At 33.8% G+C, this 22,020-nt stretch overlaps 2 protein-coding genes and 5 pseudogenes across 7 annotated transcripts in view; all 7 read right to left on the reverse strand.

Annotated features, from left to right (window-relative positions):
• The window catches only part of LOC145933398 (membralin-like), a 109,318-nt gene that overhangs the window by 80,412 nt on the left and 6,886 nt on the right, over nucleotides 1–22,020 (reverse strand). The window lies entirely within an intron of this gene.
• Nucleotides 53–4,866, reverse strand: LOC145933732 (uncharacterized). Its single transcript, XM_083033711.1, has 2 exons — nucleotides 3,262–4,866; nucleotides 53–2,189 (listed from the first exon to the last, which is right to left on the reverse strand). Exons 1-2 carry the CDS (start codon nucleotides 4,810–4,812, stop codon nucleotides 609–611), a joined length of 3,132 nt encoding a protein of 1,043 aa, XP_082889837.1. The 5' UTR covers nucleotides 4,813–4,866; the 3' UTR covers nucleotides 53–608.
• Nucleotides 6,156–8,469, reverse strand: LOC145933399 (cytochrome P450 9e2 pseudogene; annotated as a pseudogene). Its single transcript, XR_014424855.1, has 2 exons — nucleotides 6,608–8,469; nucleotides 6,156–6,527 (listed from the first exon to the last, which is right to left on the reverse strand). The product of XR_014424855.1 is annotated as a cytochrome P450 9e2 pseudogene (transcript).
• LOC145933404 (cytochrome P450 9e2 pseudogene) lies at nucleotides 8,032–11,333 on the reverse strand (annotated as a pseudogene).
• Nucleotides 12,959–16,042, reverse strand: LOC145933401 (cytochrome P450 9e2 pseudogene; annotated as a pseudogene).
• LOC145933402 (cytochrome P450 9e2 pseudogene) lies at nucleotides 16,248–18,053 on the reverse strand (annotated as a pseudogene).
• Nucleotides 18,345–21,527, reverse strand: LOC145933403 (cytochrome P450 9e2 pseudogene; annotated as a pseudogene).

The raw sequence follows: 22,020 nt of genomic DNA on the forward strand, positions 1-22,020 counted from the left end.
GAAAAGGGAGGGGAAAAAAAAGTTTTGAAAGAAATGAAATATAAAATATATCTGTGCTAAAATCTGTGATAAAATTTTATTCTTAAACAATAAAGAATGAACAATGAACATCACTACTAAATGTCTCTAATATGCTATTTGTTAACACAAATACGAGTTACGTAAATCATTAAAAGAGCATGAAGTGTCAGCAAGTAGAGTCAAGAGTCTATGAAGGTCACGACAATGTGCATCATAATGTTCTCATCTTTTATTAACAAAAGTTTAATAACGTAATAGAATATATAATATAAAATATTTAATATTATATGTTTTAATATTATATATAATTTAATATTATATGTTTTATATATTTATATATGTTTATATATATATTTAATTATACATATTTCATATTATATATAAAATATATATAATTAAATATATAAAACATATAATATTAAATTAATTTAATATTCAAATAGCATATAATTACAAATAGCACGATGGTGTTGTGTAAATAAATATTAAACTTCAACTATTCTCGAAAACCAAAAAATTATACACAATTAAATCTTGAAAGCTGTAAATGTAATATATGAAAATAATTACTGTATCTTATAAATTCATCACATTTCTCTTTTCTCCAAACCGATCCAGAATCCACCTTCAGGTAGCAAATTAAAGTCCTTCTTATCGAATACGACAGGCTCGACAGTTTTTTCCGTCCTCTTCAGGATAAATTTTTGTAAAAGATGAGCAATCAGAATCTTGGTCTCCATGAGAGCAAATCGATTGCCGATACATTTTCTAGGTCCCTCTCCAAAAGGTAAGTAGGTATGCGGAACAATGTTGTCTTTATTTTCTTCGCTGAATCTTTCGGGATCAAACTTGTCCGGATTCGGATAGTACTTGGGATCATAATGTAAAGCGTAAATAGGTATTATCATTACGGTATTAGAATCGACAATCACGCTCTTACAACCCGGCATTGACGGAGGCAGTTCGTAACTCTTAGTGCAAAGTCTATCGGTGAGGACCGCTGGTGGATATTTTCGGAGCGTCTCGGAAAGCACCATGTCCATATAAGTCATCTTCGAGAGCGATTCGTAAGATATCTCATTTCCTTCGTCAAGATGCTGCTCCACTTCCTTGCGCAAGCGATCTTGAATGTCTCGATTAACCGCCAACTCGTGAGCGACGAAACACATCAGTGTGGAGGATGTATCAAAACCGGCTAAGAAAAAACCAAAAGCTTGCGCAACGATGTCGTCTAATGTCACTTTTTTATCAACATCGTCCTTGTCCCGAGCTTGCATTAGTAAGTGGATCATATCCGGTCGGACGATACCTTGCTCCTCTCGAGTTTTGATAGTCTCTCCAACAATCCTCTTAAAAAATTTAGACATAGACGATGACGCGAATCCAGTCATACCGAACAACTTGGCTACACGTGGGAATGCGGCCATAAACATGAGCTTGAATATGACTAGCGCTCCGCTGAAAGACTTGCTGGCTTCTATTCCCCGCAAGTAAAATTCGTTGTTTTGATCTTTCATAGAATTCACGCTTATACCAAAAGCCGTTGTAGCGATTACGTCGGTGGTGTATCGACTGAAGATCTGTTTCGTCTCAACTTCAACGCAGAATTCTGGATGATCGACCAGATAATTGACGAATTCACCGGAACATTTTGATATCAATTCAAACATGATCTTCATCTTGCTGGTGGTGAAAGTGGGGCTTACCGTATTTCTCATTTCTCTCCAGTGATCTCCGCGCAAAGAGAAGATGTTCTTCGCGAATAACGGGTCCACCCTTTCGTCCAAAAAATTGCGATGATCATGGAAATGTTCGAACTGCTTTACTAACACATCCTTGATCAGTTCAGGATCGCGCAGAAATATGGCAGGTTTGCTCATATCCACTGTTCCATAATACTTAGCATTCGGGACGTAATTGTACGTAAGAAGGCAATAATCGGCAAAAGAAAAACGGCGTAAAAAGAATTTGCCAGTCGTAACCACAGACCGTAATTTGGGTTGAGGAATACCCTTACCCTTCCAGTAAAAAGATACACGATATACCACTGCGACAAATTTTAAGAAGCCGATGGTGACCAGTGCAGCCAGTAACAATCCGAAAGGCGACGAAAGTAAAAGCGAAAATAATTCCATCGCGACGTGAGTATGACGGACAAACGAATGGCTCTGTCAGACTAGACAGAGAACGTATAAATGCGCACTTGTATATAAGCGCGGATTTTATCATTACAGAAGAGAGGGGAAAAGAAAACGCCTCTCACAGTATCACTGTAGCAGTGATCGCGCGTAATACGTCAGTTCTATTTTAAGCACGCAGAAAAATACGTTCAAAAATATTATCAAAGATTATTTCCAAAATATAAGATTTTTAATAAAAAAAAACTTCGTCTCTTTTTGATAACTTGTGATATTTTGCACATGAAAAATTTTCCCAAATTACATTCCGCTTAATCTTCATTTGAATCAACTTGTAATAACATTCGGCGTCACACAAATGTCTCTACATTCGAAGACAGCTACATTCATGATACTGAGTATATTTGCAGAACATTTAACTGCTTGTAACTTGCTATAGAGAGATTTATTAATGTTAAATTTATCTTTCTTTGACATCTTTAAAAAGTAGAAAGAAATATAAGCTAAACATTAATATGTTTATAATATCGTTAGCGGGCTTGTAAAATCGTTCAAATTTCAAGTAGCAAAACTTGCTACAAAAAAAGCATGATATAATTAGCTTAAAAACATAGATTAAAAAACATAGTATTCTAACAAATCGAAAATAAAATGATCATCTCTGTTATTATAATGATAGGCATTGTCATGACCTTCGTGGACTCCCGACTCTACTTGTATATCAATGGTCTTTAACGACTTACATAACTCGTATTTGTGTCGACAAGTAGCATACTAAGGACATTCAGCAGTGATGTTCATTGTTAATTATTTATATTTTAAGAGGAAATATTTATTACGCCGCACAGATGTAATCATAATATTCTCATTTTATACTGGCATAAGTTTAATAACGCAATAGAGATAGAATATAAAATATATATAACTAAATAAATTAAATTAATTTAATATTCGAATGGCACGATAGTGATATCGTAATTAAATCTTAGACTTCAATCATCTTCAAAATCTTGAAAAATTATAAACGATTAAACATCTCGAAAGTTGTAAATGCGTCAATGACGCTTTGCAACTATAAGAAAATAATTATTTCATAAGCTCATCGCGTTTCTCTTTTCTCCAAACCGATCCAGAATCCGTCTTGAGATTGCAGGTTGAATGCCCCTTTATCATATACGATAGGCTCCTCAGTTCTTTCCGTTCTTTTCAGGATAAATTTTTGTAAAAGATGAGCCACCAGAATCTTGGTCTCCATGAGAGCAAATCGATTGCCAATACATTTTCTAGGACCTTGTCCAAAGGGTAAGTAAGTATACGGAACGATTTTGTCTTTATTTTCTTCGCTGAATCTTTCGGGATCAAACTTGTCCGGATTTGGATGGTACTTGGGATCATGATGTAAAGCATAAATGGGTATGAACATTATGTTATTAGGTTCGACGATCACGCTCTTGTAACCCGACTTCGACGGAGGCAATTCATAATTCTTAGTGCAAACTCTATCGGTGAACATCATTGCTGGATACTTTCGGAGTGTCTCGGACAGTACCATATCCATATAAGTCATCTTCGACAGCGATTCGTAGGATATTTCGTTTCCTTCGCCGAGATGCTGCAGCACTTCCTCGCGCAGGCGATCTTGAATGTTTCGATGAACCGCCAGCTCATGAACGACGAAACACATCAGTAACGAGGATGTTTCGAAACCAGCAAAAAAAAAGATGAAAGCTTGCGAAACGATGTCGTCCAGCGTTATTTTTTGGTTGCTAGCACTGTCCTTCTCCCGAGCCTGCATTAATAAGTGGATCATGTCAGGCCTAACGATACCTTGCTCTTCTCGAGTTCTGATAGTCTCTCCAACAATTCTCTTAAAAAACTTGGACACAGACGATGACACTCCAGTTATACCGAGCAACTTGGCAATACGTGGAAATCCGAACATAAATATCAATTTCAACATAGCTCGCACTCCGTTGAAAGTCTTGGTGCTTTCTATTCCCTTCAAATAGAATTCGTTGTTTTGATCTTTCATAGAATTCACGCTTATGCCAAAAGCCGCTGTGGCGATTACGTCAGTGGTGTATCGTCTAAAGATCTGCTTCGTCTCGATCGAAACGCAGAGCTCCGGATGATTGACCAAGTAATTGACAAATTCACCAGAACATTTTGATATCAAATCGAACATATTCTTCATCTTGCTGGCGGTGAAAGAAGGACTTAACATGTTTCTCATTTCTCTCCAGCGATCTCCGCGCAAAGCAAAGATGTTCTTATTGAATAGCGGATCTAGGTTATCATCGAACAAAGTACGATGATCATGAAAATGTTCGAACTCCTTTACCATAACATCCTTGATCAGTTCAGGATCGCGCAGAAGCACAAGAGGTGTGCCCATATCCACATTTCCATAATACTTAGCGTCTGGGAAGTAATTGTACAAGAAAAGAAGAAAGTCGGCTAAAGACATACGGCGCAAAAATATTGTCCAAGTCGTAACAAAAGCGCGTAAATTAGGCAAATAAAGAACACCTCTATTCCACCAGTAAAAGTATACATGACGCACTACTGAGACAATTTTCAAGACGCCGATGATAATCAGAGTAACCAGTAACAACCCGAAAGGCGACGAAAATGTAGAAGAAAATAATTCCATCGCGACGTAAGAATAACCGACAACCGAATGGCTTCGTCGGACTAAACGTAGAACGTATAAATACGGACGCGTGTAAGCGCGGATCTTATCATGGCAGAAAGATGGAGGGGAGAAGAGAACGCCTCTTCAGTATAAAAACAAATTATTACAACAGTTATCGCGCTGAATATGTCAGACTTATTTTTAACATGCACAAATCCATTCAAAGATATATTTACAGATTATTTCCAAAATTTAAGATTTTTAATGAAGGAAACTTTCGTTTTGTGTTTCGAGAAAAACTTATGATATTTTTCACATAAAAATAGTTCCCAAATGATATTGTTTAAACGTCATTTGATTCAAATTGTAATTACATTTGGCATCAAATGCCTTTACATTTGAGAATACTTTCCTGACTTCGAGTATATTTGTGTAATGAATCTATACTTTGATTATGAGATCAAAATGAACAATACAGATTACAATTGCAAAAGTATACAATGAAAAGTGTTTTATTCTAAACATCGATTATTACGGCAAAAAAAAAGAAACAAAGAAAATAAAAAGCCTATTGAATCCATTCTTTTGCACAAGAGAAATCGTTGCTGTCTACAGATTGATTAACGTCAAATTTATCTTTCTTTGATATCTTTAAAAGATTTAAGACAGAGAGACATGAGCAAAAAAATAATATGTTTACAATATCGTTATCTTGCTAAATCGTTTAGATTTTAAGTAGCCAAACTTGCTCCACAAAAAACATGATAATTAACTAAAAAACGTATATTAAAAAACAAATTATTCTAACAAATCGAACATAAAATGATCAACTCTGATATTATAATGATTAATATTTCTGTAATATTTTTCAAAAATATCGCAGTTAATAAAAAAATTAATTTTCAGCAAATGTCCATACATATGCTACGATTATCGGTGTTTTTTAGATGCTTTCACATAACACACATAACACACACAATTAGATATAGTGGACATTTTTTCTCCCTTTATACAATATTCAATTCAAGATAAATAAACTAATATATAAATAAGTCTGACTAGTAGCGATCTTTCAAACGGTTACAAAAGTCAAACGCTTTGTTTATATACAAAATTATTTTTTACAAAATTTTATCAAAATAATAAAATTCTTTACTTTTGATACACTTTAAGAAATTCTAATTATATAAAATGACATATAAAAATATACATATTTTTAATGTTTTTAAAAGCATTAGCGAAAGCTATTAACTACATTGTATATCAATTTTAGAAAATGGATTGTTTAATTTTATTAAAAATTTTATTACATAATCCGAGCTAAGATAAAGAAAAAAAACAAAAGAAAATGTCTTGAAACTAATAAAATATAAAATATATCGGTGAGACGATAAATATTTCTTCTTAAAGAATAAAGAACGTCTCAAGTATGCTATTTGTCGACACAAAAATGAGTTACGTCAGTTAAGCCATTAAAGAACATTGATGTGAATGAGTAGACTTGAGAATCTACGAAGGTCACGATAATATTCATTATAATATTCCCGGTAATATATAAGTATATCATAATTCTTACCAGTTAAAGTTGAATAAAGCCATCGAGATAGAATATAAAATATATATAACTAAATATATTAAATATATAATATATTAAATTAATTTATAATATACAAATGGAACAATGGAGATGTGTCGTTTGTAAATAAATCATAGACTTCAATAACCTTCGACAGCTGAAAAATTATGCGCGATAAAATATCTCGAAAATTGTAAATGAGTAAATGCTGCTTTGAAACTATCAGAAAATAATTACTGTATTTGATAAGCTCATCACATTTCTCTTTTCTCCAAGCTAATCCAAAATCCGCCTTCAGATTGCAGGTTGAATCCCTCTTTATCAAATACGATAGGCTCCACAGTTTTTTCCGTCCTTTTCAGGATAAATTTTTGTAAGAGATGAGCCACCAGAATCTTGGTCTCCATGAGAGCAAATCGATTGCCAATACATTTTCTAGGACCTTGTCCAAAGGGTAAGTAAATATACGGAACAATGTTGTCTTTGTTATCGTCGCTAAATCTTTCGGGATCAAATTTGTCCGGATTTGGATAGTATTTCGGATCATGATGTAAAGCATAAACAGGTATCATCATTACGCTATTAGATTCGATTACCGCGCTCTTGTAACCTGGTTGTGACGGAGGCAGTTCGTAACTCTTAGTGCAAAGTCTGTCGATGAAGATTACTGGTGGATACTTTCGGAGGGTCTCGGAAAGCACCCTGTCCATATAAGTCATCTTCGACAGCGATTCGTAAGAGATCTCGTTTCCTTCGCCAAGATGCTGCTGCACTTCCTCGCGCAAGCGATCTTGAATGTCTCGATTAACCGCCAGCTCGTGAGCGACAAAACACATTAGTATCGAGGATGTATCGAAACCGGCTAAGAAAAAGATGAAAGCTTGCGAAACGATATCTTCCAATGTCATCTTTTGGTTGTTAATACCGTTCTTGTCCCGAGCCTGCATTAATAAATGGATTATATCCGGTCTGATAATGCCTTGCTCCTCTCGAGTTCTGATAGTCTCTCCAACAATCTTCTTAAAAAATTCGGACGTAGATGGTGAGACAACTCCCGTCATACCGAGCAACTTGGCAAAACGTGGAAATGTAATCATAAACATAAACTTGAATACAGTTAACACTCCGCTGAAAGCCTGGCTGGTTTCTATTCCCCTCATGTAGAATTCGTTGTTTTGATCTTTCATAGAATTCACGCTTATGCCAAAAGCCGCTGTGGCGATTACGTCAGTGGTGTATCGTCTAAAGATCTGCTTCGTCTCAACTTCAACGCAGAGTTCCGGATGATCGACTAGGTAATTGACGAATTCATCGGAACACTTTAATATCAAATCGAATATGATTTTCATCTTGCTGGCGGTGAAAGAGGGGCTTAGCGTGTTTCTCATTTCCCTCCAGCGATCTCCGCGCAAAAAGAAAAGGTTTTTACTGAATAACGGTTCGAGCTTTTCGTCCAAGAAGCTGTTATGATCATGAAAATGTTCAAACTCCTTTATCATAACATCCTTAATTAGTTCTGGATCGCGCAGAACCACGAAAGGTGTGGCAAAATTCATCATTCCATAATATTTAGCGTCTGGGAAGTAATTGTACATCGAAAGAATGTGGTCAACAAAAGTCCGACGGCGTAGATATAATTTTAAGTTCGTTACTAAAGTGTATAAATTGGGTAGATAAAGAACATCTTTATTCCTCCAGTAAAAGAATACATGACGCACTACTTGTACAATTTTCAAGACGCCGATGATGACTAAAGTAGTCAGTAACAACCCAATATGCGAGGAAAGTAAGAACGAAAATACTTCCATAGTGACGTGAGGATAACTGACAAACAAATGACTACGTCGCACGAGCACGAGACCTAGGGTACGTTCCGTTTCACGCATATGCGCGCATTTACCTATAGTACACGTTACGTTTACTATAGAAAATGCGCGCATATGTGTGAAACGAAACGCACCTATAGAATGGACGCTTGTCTTATCGTGACACAAGGAGGGGAGAGGAAAAAACCTCACTCTCGGGATCATTATAAATTGTTGCTTTAATGAGCGTACGGGATACGTCAGTCTCATTTTAAATACGAATAATCCGTACATAGATATTATCACAGATTATTTCTAAAATTTAAGATTTTTAATGAAGAAAAATATCGTTTTGTTTCAATAACTTGTGATATATTCCACATGAAAATAGCTTCCAAATAATCTCGTTTAATCTCAATGATCTTTAACTTACGTATTGACAAATACTGGAGACATTCATTAATCATGTTAATTTTTCATCTTTTAAGAAGAAATCTTTATTATAGATACATTATTTTATTTCTTTTAAGACATTTTCTTTCGTTTTTTTTTTATTTTTTATATTAAAATGGATTATGTTCGTATAATTTATAAAATTAAACATTTTCTAAAAATTGATATAATCTTAATAGCTAAAAGTAAAGTTGATAGTTTTCGCGACGCTTTTAGATACATTAAAAATCTGTAATATTTTTAGATGACAATTTACATAATTAAAATTTCTTAAGTACAGCAAAATAAAAAAATTATTATTTAACTAAATTTATAGAAAGCATATTCTAAAATGTAAACAAAAAGTTTAAAACTTTAGAAGCTTTGCTACTTAAAAACTGAACGATCTTATGAGACTAAGATAACGATATTATAAACATATTAATTTTTTGCTTATATTCCTCTGTCGTATTTTGTAAAGATAAGTACTTGTAAAGATATAAAAAAAAAAAAATTTAACATCAATAAATCTCTAGGTGGTAACTGTTGAATATTCTTTTGTACAAAAGATTGGATTTGATAGGCTTTTTATATTTTTATGATACTTTTTTGCCAAAATACTCGATATTTAGAATAAAACATTTTTTGTTGTATATGCAACTGTAACTTTTACAATTGTAATCTGTATTATCTATTTTTATATCATATTTATTTTTTATAATTATTTTTATCTTATAACTGTATAGATTCATAATATGCAAATGGAGACATGAAAGTAGCTGTCTTTAAATGTAAAGGCATTTGTGTGACGTTGAATGTATTCACAAGTTGAATTAAATAAGTAGAGTCAAGAGTTTAACGAAGGTCACGATAATACTCATCATAATATTCTTATTTCTTATCATCAAAAATTTAATAACACTATAGAGATAAAACATAAAATATATAAAATTAAATATATATAATATATAATATTAAATTTATTTAATATTCGAATGACACAATGGAGTAATGTGTAAATAGATCTTAAACATCAACCATCCTCGAAAGCCGAAAAATTATACATTAAATCTCGAAAGTTGTAAATGCGTCAATAATGCTTTGAAACTATCAAAAAATAATTATTATAAATTGTAAGTTCATCATGGTTCTCTTTTCTCCAAACCGATCCAGAAGCCACCTTCAGGTAGCGAGTTGAAGTCTCTCTTATCAAATATGATGGGCTCGACAGTTTTTTCTATTCTCTTCAGGATAAATTTTTGTAAAAGATGAGCAATCAAAATCTTGGTCTCCATGAGAGCAAATCGATTGCCGATACATTTTCTAGGTCCCTCTCCAAAGGGTAAGTAGGTATACGGAACAATGTTGTCTTTGTTTTCTTCGCTGAATCTTTCGGGATCAAACTTGTTCGGATTCGGATAATACTTGGGATCATGATGTAAAGCGTAAACGGGTATCATTATTACGGTATCAGATTCGACGATCACGCTCTTGTAACCTGGTTGCGCCGGAGGCAGTTCGTAACTCTTAGTGCAAAGTCTATCGGTGAATATCACTGGTGGATACTTTCGAAGGGTTTCGGAAAGAACCGTATCCATGTAGGTCATTTTCGACAGCGATTCGTAAGAAATATCATTTCCTTCAGCAAGATGCTGTTGCACTTCCTCGCGCAAGCGATCTTGAATGTCTCTATTAACCGCTAACTCGTGAGCAACGAAACACATCAATGTCGAGGATGTATCGAAACCGGCTAAAAAAAATCCGAAAGCTTGCGAAACGATGTCGTCCAATGTCATTTTTTGCTTAGTACCGTCCCTGTCCCGGGCCTGCATTAATAAATGAATCATATCCGGCCTGACGATACCTTGCTCCTCTCGAGTTCTGATAGTCTCTCCAACAATCCTCTTAAAAAACTCGGACGTAGACTGTGAGACGAATCCCGTAATACCAAGCAACTTGGCAAAACGCGGAAATGCAAGCGTGAACACGATTCTAAACATAGCTAGCACTCCGCTGAAAGACTTGCTGCTCTCTATTCCTCTTAAATAAAATTCATTATTTTGATTTTTCATAGAATTCACGCTTATGCCAAATGCCGCTGTGGCAATTACGTCAGTGGTGTACCGTCTAAAGATCTGCTTCGTCTCGATCGAAACGCAGAGCTCCGGATGATCAACCAGATAATTGACGAATTCACCAGAACATTTTGATATGAAATCGAACATAATCTTCATCTTGCTGGCAGTGAAAGAAGGACTTAGCATGTTTCTCATTTCTCTCCAGCGATCTCCGCGCAAAGCAAAGATGTTTTTACTAAATAGCGGATCTAGCTTTTCATCCACGAAGCTGCGATGATCATGGAAATGTTCGAATTCCTTTACTAACACATTCTTGATCAATTCAGGATCGCGCAAAAACACGGCACGTGTGCTCATATCCATTGTTCCATAATACTTAGCATTCGGAAAGTAATTGTACATGAAAAAACTATAGTCGGTAAAAGTTATCCGGCGCAGAAATATTTTATATCCCACTACGATAGACGATAGTGAAATAGGCATATAAAGAGCATCCTTGCTCTTCCAATAAAAGTATACACGATGTACTGCTGTAACAATTTTAAAGACGCCGATGATTACCAAAGTAGCCAGCAACAACCCAAAGGGCGATGAAAATAAAAACGAAAATAATTCCATTGCGATGTATAGATAATCGACAAACGAATGACTCCATCGGACGAGACGTAATAGTACAAACGCGTATCTTATCGTGGAAAGAAATGTGAGAAAAAAAGCTACTCTCAAGATATCATTATAAATTGCTGTATCACACTGATTATGTCAGCCGCATTTTAATCACGCGCAATAATTCATTTAAAAACATCATCACGGATATTAAAAATTAAAATTTTTAATTAAAAAAAATGTTGTTTCGTCTCGATAAAAACTTTCTGGTATTTTTCACATATAAATAGTTCGAAAATTATCTCATTTAAGCATTATTTGATTTAGCATGTATTATATTCAGCGTCTATATTTGAAAACAGTAGCTTTCCTAATTTCAAGTATATTTGCGAATATATATGATTGAAATAAAAATGAGCAAGATTACAATTGCAAAAGTATACAATAAATGTGTTCCAGTCTAAACAATTATTATTTCGGCGAGGAGAAGAAAATGAAAACATAAAGAGAATGAAAATCTTATCGAATCCATTCTTTTGTACAAAAGAACATTCAACCATTGTTATTATCAAATTTATTGATCGTTAAATTTAGCATTTTTTAATATCTTTATAAAATACGACAGCGAGATATGAGCAAAAAATTAATGTTCATAATATCATTATCTTGCTTGTAAAATCGTTCGAATTTTAAGTAGCCAAACTTGTTAACTAAAAAAAATTAATATGATATAATTAGCTAAAAAAGACAGATTAAAAAACAAAGTATTCTAACAAATTGAACATAACATAATCAACTCTGATATTATAATAATTAATATTTCTGAAATATTTCTCAGAAATATCGCAATTAACAGTAAATTCCTCGAAATGTCCACATATGCTTATATAACAATGAGTTCTTCATTAGACGTTTTCACATACACATAATATACACACAATAAGATATATAAGAAATGTATTTATATATATATATATATATATATATACTACTTAATTTAAGATGAATTAACTAGTCTGACAAGTAGTAATTTTTGAAACGTTTAAAAAAATATCAAACATTTTGTTTATATCCTAGATTATTTTCTTTTACAAAATTTCATTAAAATAATGATTTTCCGATTTTGTTGCACTTTAGAGATTCTGATTGTATAATATATTATCTAAAAATATTACATATATTAAATGTTTATAAAGATCACATCACGAAAGCTATTAAATACATTATATCAATTTTTAGAAAATATGTAATGTTTAATTTTATAAATTACACAAACCATAAATCAATATAATATATAAAAAACAAAAGAAAATGTCTTAAAAGTATTAAAATATAAAATAAACCTTCGATTACAAAGTGATATAATGATATAAAAGATATCTTCCTACATAAAGAATGAAAAATAAACATTTCTACCAAATGTGTGTATCTCTATTCTGCTATTTGTCGACATAAATACGAGTTCCATAAGTCGTTAATGAATATTGATATGAATAAGTAGAGCTGAAAACCCACAATGCTCATCATAACATTCTCATTTTTTACCTACAAAAGTAATAACGAAATAGAGATGGAATATAAAATATATAAAATTAAATATAAAATTAAATATATATATAATATATAATATTAAATTTTTATTTAATATTATATATTATATATATATTTAATTTTATAAATGCATCGCCAAAGTTATAAATGCATCAATGATGCTTTGCAAATATCAGAAAATAATTACTACATTTCACAAGCTCATCATAATTCCCTTTTCTCCAAGCCAATCCAAAATCCACCTTTAAGTTGCAAGTTAAAGTCATTCTTATCGAATACGACAGGTTCGACAGTTTTTTCCGTTCTCTTCAGGATAAATTTTTGTAAAAGATGAGCAATCAGAATCTTGGTCTCCATGAGAGCAAATCGACTGGCGATGCATTTTCTAGGTCCCTCTCCAAAAGGTAAGTAGGTGTACGGCTTAATATTGACTTTGTTTTCTTCGCTGAATCTTTCGGGATCAAACTTGTCCGGATTCGGATAGTACTTGGGATCACGATGTAAAGCGAAAATTGGTATCGTCATTAGGGTATCAGATTCGACGATCACGCTCTTGTAACCTGGTTGCGCCGGAGGAAGTTTGTAACTTTTAGTACAAAGTCTATCGGTGGTAACCAATGGTGGATACTTTCGAAGCGTCTCAGAAATCACCATATCCATATAAGTCATCTTCGACAGCGATTCGTAAGATATCTCGTTTCCTTCGGTGAGATTCTGCTGCACTTCCTCGCGCAAGCGATCTTGAATGTCTCGATTAACCGCCAGCTCGTAAGTGACGAAACACATCAATATTGAAGATGTGTCGAAACCGGCCAAAAAAAAGAAGAAAGCTTGCGGAACGATATCATCTAACGCTATTTTCTGGTTGTTAGCACCATTCTTGTCCCGAGCCTGCATTAATAAATGAATCATATCTGGCTTGACGATACCTTGCTCCTTTCGAGTTCTCATGATTTCTCTAATAATTCTTCTAAAAAAATCGGACGCAGATGATGAGATGACTCCCGTTAAACCGAGCAACTTGGCAAAACGTGGAATTACAATTATAAACATTAACTTGAACATAGTTAGCACTTCGCGCAAAGACTTGTTCACCTCTATTCCCCTCAAGTATAATTCGTTGTTTTGATCTTTCATAGAATTCAAGCTTATGCCAAAATTCGCTGTGGCGATTACGTCAGTGGCGTACCGTCTGAAGATTTGCTTCGTCTCGAGCGCAACACATAGCTCCGGATGATCGACCAGGTAACTGATCAATTCACCGCAACACTTTGATATCAGTTCGAACATGATCTTCATCTTGCTGGCGGTGAAAGAGGGGCTTAGCGTGTTTCTCATTTCTCTCCACCGATCTCCGTACAAGAAGAAGAGGTTTTTACCGAACAGCGGGTCTAGCTTTTCATCCACGAAGCTACGACGATCATGAAAATGTTCTTTAAACTTTTTTACCAACACATCCTTGATCAGTTCAGGATCGCGCAGAAACACGGTAGGTGTGCTCACATTCAATGTTCCATAATACTTAGCGTCCGGGAAATAATTGTACATATAAAGATTATGGTCGGCAAAAGTCACACGGCGCAGAAATACTTTCCAGCTCGTAATGAAAGATTGTAATGAATCGGGTTGATAAGGAATATTCTTACCCCTCCAATAAAAATATACATGACGCACCACTGCGACAAATTTCAAGATGCCGATGATGATCAAAGTAGACAGTAACAATCCGAATGGCGACGAAAGTAAGGATGAAAATAATTCCATCGCGACGTGAGGATAACCGATGAATAAATGACTCCGTCGCAAGATGTATTGGAATATATAAATTCGGGTATAGTACGAATCTTATCGTGATAGAAATTAAGAAGGGAGAAAAGAAACTGCCTCTTTCGACACTATAAATTGTTTCATCAGTGATAATGCGGGAGTTACGTCAATCGTATTTTATAAATAAGCAGAATAATATATTCATAGATATCATAACAGATTATATCTAAAAATATCTTAAAGATGTTAAATGGAGAAAAATTTTATTTCGTTTCCATAACAACTTTTATATTTTCCACAATAAATAGTTTCTACATAATCCCGTTTAAACGTTTCATTTGATTCAATTTGTTATAACAATCAGCGTCACAAATGCCTTTTCATTTGAAAACGGCTACTTCCATCACACCGAGTATATTTGCGTATAATGAATTTATACGATTATGAGATGAAAATAAGTAATAAAGATTACAATTGAAAAATATACAATGAAAAATGTTTTATTCTAAATATCAATTAATTCGGCAAAAAAAAACATGAAGAATTAATTCTTTTGCACAAAAGAACATTCATTGCATTCTAGTGATTTATTGATGTTAAATTTAACTTTTTATCATATCTTTATAAAATACTTGCGACAGAGAGATAGAAGCAAAAAATTAATGTATTTATAACTATACTGTTATCTCGTAAAATCGTTCAAATTTTAAGTAGCTAATCTTGCTTGAATAAAAAAAAAACATAATGCAATTAACTGAAAAACGTAGAATTAAAAATAAATGATTCTAACAAATCGAATAATATCATAAATATCATAATATCATAAATAATATCATAATATCATAAATAATCTCTCTCAACTTTGATATTATAATTATTAATACTTCTGAGATATCTCAGAAATCGTAGTCAACAGTAAATTCCTAGCAAGTGTCTACGTAAGCTATGATTATCGATGATTTTAATTAAATGTTTTAATACACACAACACACACACAATTACATATATTGCAAAGTTTTTTCTTCAGCTTATATACTACTGAATTCAAGATAAGTTACTCTGATTAGTAGCAATCTTTGAAACGTATGAAAGGTAAAAAAAGTATGTAACGCTTTATTTATATATTAAATTATTATTTTTAACAAATTTTGTCAAAATAATAATATTTTGATTCTGACACTTTCGAAATTCTAACGATATCAAATGTCATCTAAAAATATTATATATTTTTTATGTTTTTAATGTTTTTGAAAGCATGGCAAAAATTATTAACTATAATATATAGCAATTTTTAGAAAACGGAATGTTTAACTTTATGAACTATAAATTATAAACACAAAACTTGTGATTCGATCAAATATAAAGAAAAAATAAAATAAAATAAAATGTCTACAAAGTAATAAGATATAAAATATATCTGTGCAATATGATAAAGATCTTTTCTTGAAGAATAAAAAATAAATAATTGACATCACTACTGAATGTCTTTAGAATGTTATTTGTCGACATAAAAACTAATTACGTAAATCGTTAAAGACCAATGATATGAACAAATAGAGTTGAGACTTCACAAAGATCACGACTATGCTCATCATAATATTATATAATTTCTAGCCCCAAAAATTTAATATAACGCAATAGAGATAGAATATAAAATATATTTAATTAAATATATAAAATATGTAATACTAAACTTATTTAATATTCATATGACACGATGTTAATGTGTCGTAATTAGATTTTATATTTAAACTATGTTCAAAAACTGAAAAATTATACACAATTAAATATCTTGAAAGTTGTAAATGCAACTTTGCAATTATCAAGAAATAATTATTATATTTCATAAGTTCATCACATTTCTCTTTTCTCCAAACCGATCCAGAATCCACCTTCAGGTTGCAAATTAAAGTCCTTCTTATCGAATACGACAGGCTCGACAGTTTTTTCCGTCCTCTTCAGGATAAATTTTTGTAAAAGATGAGCGATCAGAATCTTGGTCTCCATGAGAGCAAATCGATTGCCGATACATTTTCTAGGTCCCTCTCCAAAAGGTAAGTAGGTATACGGAACAATGTTGTCCTTGTTTTCTTCGCTGAATCTTTCAGGATCAAACTTGTCCGGATTCGGAAAGTACTTGGGATCACGATGTAAAGCGTATACAGGTATCATCATTATGATATCAGATTCGACGATTACGCTCTTGTAACCCGGCTGCGACGGAGGTAGTTCATAACTCTTAGTACAAAGTCTATCGGTGAAGATTACTGGTGGATATTTTCGGAGGGTCTCGGAAAGCACCATGTCCATATAAGTCATCTTCGACAGCGATTCGTAAGAGATCTCGTTTCCTTCGCCAAGATGCTGCTGCACTTCCTCGCGCAAGCGATCTTGAATGTCTCGATTAACCGCCAGCTCGTGAGCAACAAAACACATCAGTATCGAGGATGTTTCGAAACCGGCTAAGAAAAAGATGAAAGCTTGCGAAACGATATCTTCCAATGTCATTTTTTGATTGTTAACACCGCTCTTGTCCCGAGCCTGCATTAGTAAGTGAATCATATCCGGCCTGACGATACCTTGTTCCTCTCGAGTTTTGATAGTCTCCCCTACAATCCTATTAAAAAACTCGGCCGTAGGCGGTGAGACGAATCCCGTCATACCGAGCAACTTGGCAACGCGGGGCATTGCACTCATCAACATAAACTTGAACATAGCTAGCACTCCGTTGAAAGCCTGGCTGGTTTCTATTCCCCTCATGTAGAATTCGTTGTTTTGATCTTTCATAGAATTCACGCTTATGCCAAAAGCCGTTGTAGCGATTACGTCAGTGGTGTATCGTCTAAAAATCTGTTTCGTCTCGACCTCAACGCAGAGTTCCGGATGATCGACCAGATAATTGACGAAGTCTCCAGAACACTTTGATATCAATTCGCACATGAACTTCATCTTGCTAGCGGTGAAAGAGGGGCTTAGCGTATTTCTCATTTCCCTCCAGCGATCTCCGCGCAAGGAGAAGATGTTCTTACCGAATAACGGATCTAATTTATCGTCCACGAAGCTCCGATGATCATGGAAATGTTCGAACTCCTTTACCAACACATCCTTAATCAATTCAGGATCGCGCAGAAGCACGGCAAGTGTGCCCACATCAGATGTTCCATAATACTTAGCGTCCGGGAAGTAATTGTACATATAAAGACTATAGTCGGCAAAAGTCAGACGGCGAAAAAATACTTTCCAACTCGTAATGAAAGATTGTAAAGAATCGGGTTGATAAGGAAGATCCTTACCCCTCCAGTAAAAATATACATGACGCACCACTGCGACAAATTTCAAAATGCCGATGATGATCAAAGTAGCCAGTAACAACCCGAAGGGCGATGAAAGTAAGGATGAAAATAATTCCATCGCGACGTGACGATAACGAGCACACGAATGGCTCCGTCAGACGAGACTGAGAATTTATAAATGCAGACACGTAGAAGCGCAGACCTTATTGTGACAAAAAAGAAGGGGGGGAAGAGAAAAACACCTCTCACGGTCACTCACTATACATTATCGCAACAGTGATTGTGCAGGATGCGCGTCATTTGTAACACAATAATGCGCAATAATCCATTCACAAGTATCATCATAGATTATGCCAAAATTTAAAATTATTAATAAAGGAAAATTTCGTTTTATTTCGATAACAACTAGAGATATTTTCCATATAAAAATGCTCCCAAATGATCCCGTTTAATCTTCATTTTATTCAACTTGTAATTACATTCGGCATCACACAAATGTCTTTACATTTGAAGATGGCTACTTTCATGACGCCGAGTATAATAAATCTATACCATTATGAGGTAAAAATTAGTAAAATAGATTAAAATTGCAAAAGTATACAATGAAAAGTGTTTCATTTTAAACATGGATTATTTCAATAAAAAAGAAGCAGAAAAAAGATGAAAAGCCTATCAAATTTTTCTTTTGCACAAGATAGCATTCAATCATTGCTATCTGGATTTATTAACGTTAAACTTATTTTTCTTTGATAAGTAGTCTTTATAAGTACTTATCTTTCCACAGTACTTGCAAAAGAAAGAATGAACAAAAATACATATCTATAATACTTTGCTCACAAAAATGTCTATGTTACCTCGCTCATAAAATCGTTCAAATTTTAAATAGTCAAACTTGCTACAGAAGTATGATATAATTAGCTGAAAAAACCATAGATTAAAAAATAAGATATTCTAACAAATCAAACTAATAAAATAATCAACAGAACTCTCATATTATAATAATTAATATTTCTGAGATATTTTGCAGAAATATCGCAGTCAACAGTATATTCGAAGCAAATGTCCATATGCTCAGATTATATGATATTTCTTATTAAACGTTTCCACATACACACATATAAGTAGAAATAGCAAAAAGATTTGTTGTTCTCCTTTTATATACTATTTAATTCAAGATAAGTTAACTAATCTGACTATCAATCTTTGAGACGTTTAACAAAGTATCAAACACTTTGTTTAAATTCAAGATTAATCTTTTTACAAAATTTCGTCAAAATTATGATTTGTGTTGCACTTTAGAATTTCTGATTGTATAAAATATTATACAAAAATATTAAAATAAAAAATATAAAACATATATTTAATGTTTTTAAAAGCATCACAAAAACTAATTACATTATAAAATTTTTCAAAAAATTTTAAACGTTCAATTCTTTTAGAAAATAGAATGTTCAATTTTTTAAATTATACAAGATATAAATAAAAAAAACAAACAAAAGAGAATGTCTTAAAAGTTATAAAATATAAAATATACCCATGTAATAAAAAATTTCTTCTTACATAAAGAATGAACAGCTCTGCTGAATGTAAGTATTTCTATTATGCTATTTGTCGACACAAATAAGAGTTACGTAAGTCGTTAAAGACCATTAATATGAACAAGTAGAGTCAAGAGTCTACGAGGGTCACGACAATGCCATCATAATATTCTCATTTCTAACCGGCAAAAATTTAATAAAGCATAATACGCAATAAAGATAAAATATAAAATATTTATAATTAAATATATATATATAAAATATATAATTTTTTAATATTAGAATGTGGAACGATGATAATGTGTCGTAAATAAATCTTAAACTTCAACGTTTCTTTCGACTTCATCTTCGAAAGCTAAAAAATTATATACGATTAAATATCTTGAAAGTTGTAAATGCGTCAATGCTGCTTTGCAATTATCAAGAAATAATTATTGTATTTCATAAGGTCATCACATTTCTCTTTTCTCCAAACCGATCCAGAATCCTCCTTCAGGTTGCAAGTTAAAGTTATTCTTATCGAATACGACAGGCTCGACAGTTTTTTCCGTTCTCTTCAGGATAAATTTTTGTAAAAGTTGAGCTATTAGAATCTTGGCCTCCATGAGAGCAAATCGATTGCCGATGCATTTTCTAGGTCCTTGTCCGAAGGGTAAGTAGGTATACGGATTAATATTGTCTTTGTTTTCTTCGCTGAATCTTTCGGGATCAAACTTATCCGGATTCGGATAGTACTTGGGATCATGATGTAAACCGTAAACGTTTATCATTATTATGTTATTAGATTCGACAATCACGCTCTTACAACCCGGCTTCGGCGGAGGCAGTTCATAACTCTTAGTGCAAAGTCTATCGGTGAAGATCACGGGTGGATACTTTCGGAGCGTCTCGGAAAGCACCATGTCCATATAAGTCATCTTTGACAGCGTGTCGTAAGAGATCTCATTTCCTTCGCCTAGATGCTGCTGCACTTCCTCGCGCAAGCGATCTTGAATGTCTCGATTAACCGCCAGCTCGTGAGCGACGAAACACATAAGTATCGAGGATGTTTCGAAACCGGCCAAGAAAAAGATGAAAGCTTGTGAAACGATGTCGGCCAACGTTATTTTCTGATTGTTAGCTCTATCTTTGTCTCGAGCCTGCATTAGTAAGTGAATCATATCCGGCCTGATGATACCTTGCTCCTCTCGAGTTCTGATGGTCTCTCCAACGATCCTCTTAAAAAACTCGCCCGTAGACGGGGGGACAAATCCCATACCGATCAACTTAGCAACGCGCGGAAATGCAACCATAAGCATAAACTTGACTATAACTAGCACTCCGTTGTTGAAAGAGTTGCTAATCTCTATTCCTCTCACGTAGAATTCGTTGTTTTGATCTTTCATAGAATTCACGCTTATGCCAAAAGCAGTTGTGGCGATTACGTCAGTGGTGTAACGTCTAAAAATCTCCTTCGTCTCGACCGCAACACATAGCTCCGGATGATCGACTAGGTAATTGACGAATTCATCAGAACACTTTGATACCAAATCAAACATGATTTTCATCTTGTTGGCGGTGAAAGAGGGACTTAGCGTGTTTCTCATTTCCTTCCAACGATCTCCGCGCAAGGCGAAGATGTTCTTACTAAATAGCGGGTCTAGGCTTTCGTCGACGCTACGATGATCATGGAAATGTTCAAAGTCCTTTACCAACACATCCTTGATTAGTTCAGGATCACGCAGAAGCACGGCAGGTGTGCCCATATCCATCGTTCCGTAATACTTAGCATCCGAGAAGTAATTGTACGCAAAAAGACTATAGTCGGCGAAACTTATACGGCGTAAAAATACTTTCCAACCCACAACGAATGACCGTAGTGAATCGGGTTGATAAGGAATACCCTTACCCTTCCAGTAAAAATATACACGACGCACCGATGCAACAAATTTCCAGACGCCGATGGTGACCACAGTAGTCAATAACAACCAGAAGGGCGAAGAAGGTAAGTATGAAAATAATTCCATCGCGAGGCGAGAATAACGGACAAACAAATGGCTCAGGGAGACGAAGAACGTATAAATGCGGACTGCGGACACGTATAAACGCGGAACTTATCGTGACAGAAAAGAAGGAGGGGAGAAAAGAAACCACCTTCTCCCTCTCTCACACAGTATTATTATAAATTTGCATCAATAATCGCGCGGAATATGTCAGTTGTATTTTTAAAATAAGCGCAATAATCCATTTATAGATATCACAGATTATTGCCAAAATTTTTATGAAGGAAAATTTCCTTTCATTAACAACTTTTATAACATTTTTTACATAAAAATGGTTCGTAAATGATCCCGTTTAAAAGTCATTTGATTCAATTTGTCATTACATTCAGCGTCACAAATGCCTTTTCATTTGAAGACAGTTACTTTCGTGACTCTGAGTATATTTGTGTATAATAAATCTATACGATTATGAGATAAAAATGAATAATACACATTACAGGTGCAAAAGTATATAATAAAGAGCCTATCGAATCCATTCTGACTTTTGCACAAAAAACAGCAACCTTATTATCTGTAGATAATATAAAAAATATATAAA

This window comes from Prenolepis imparis, unplaced genomic scaffold (genome assembly GCF_030444845.1).
Source record: "Prenolepis imparis isolate NDT839.2.m4 unplaced genomic scaffold, iyPreImpa1.0 SCAF_3, whole genome shotgun sequence".
NCBI classification, from domain to species: domain Eukaryota; kingdom Metazoa; phylum Arthropoda; class Insecta; order Hymenoptera; family Formicidae; genus Prenolepis; species Prenolepis imparis.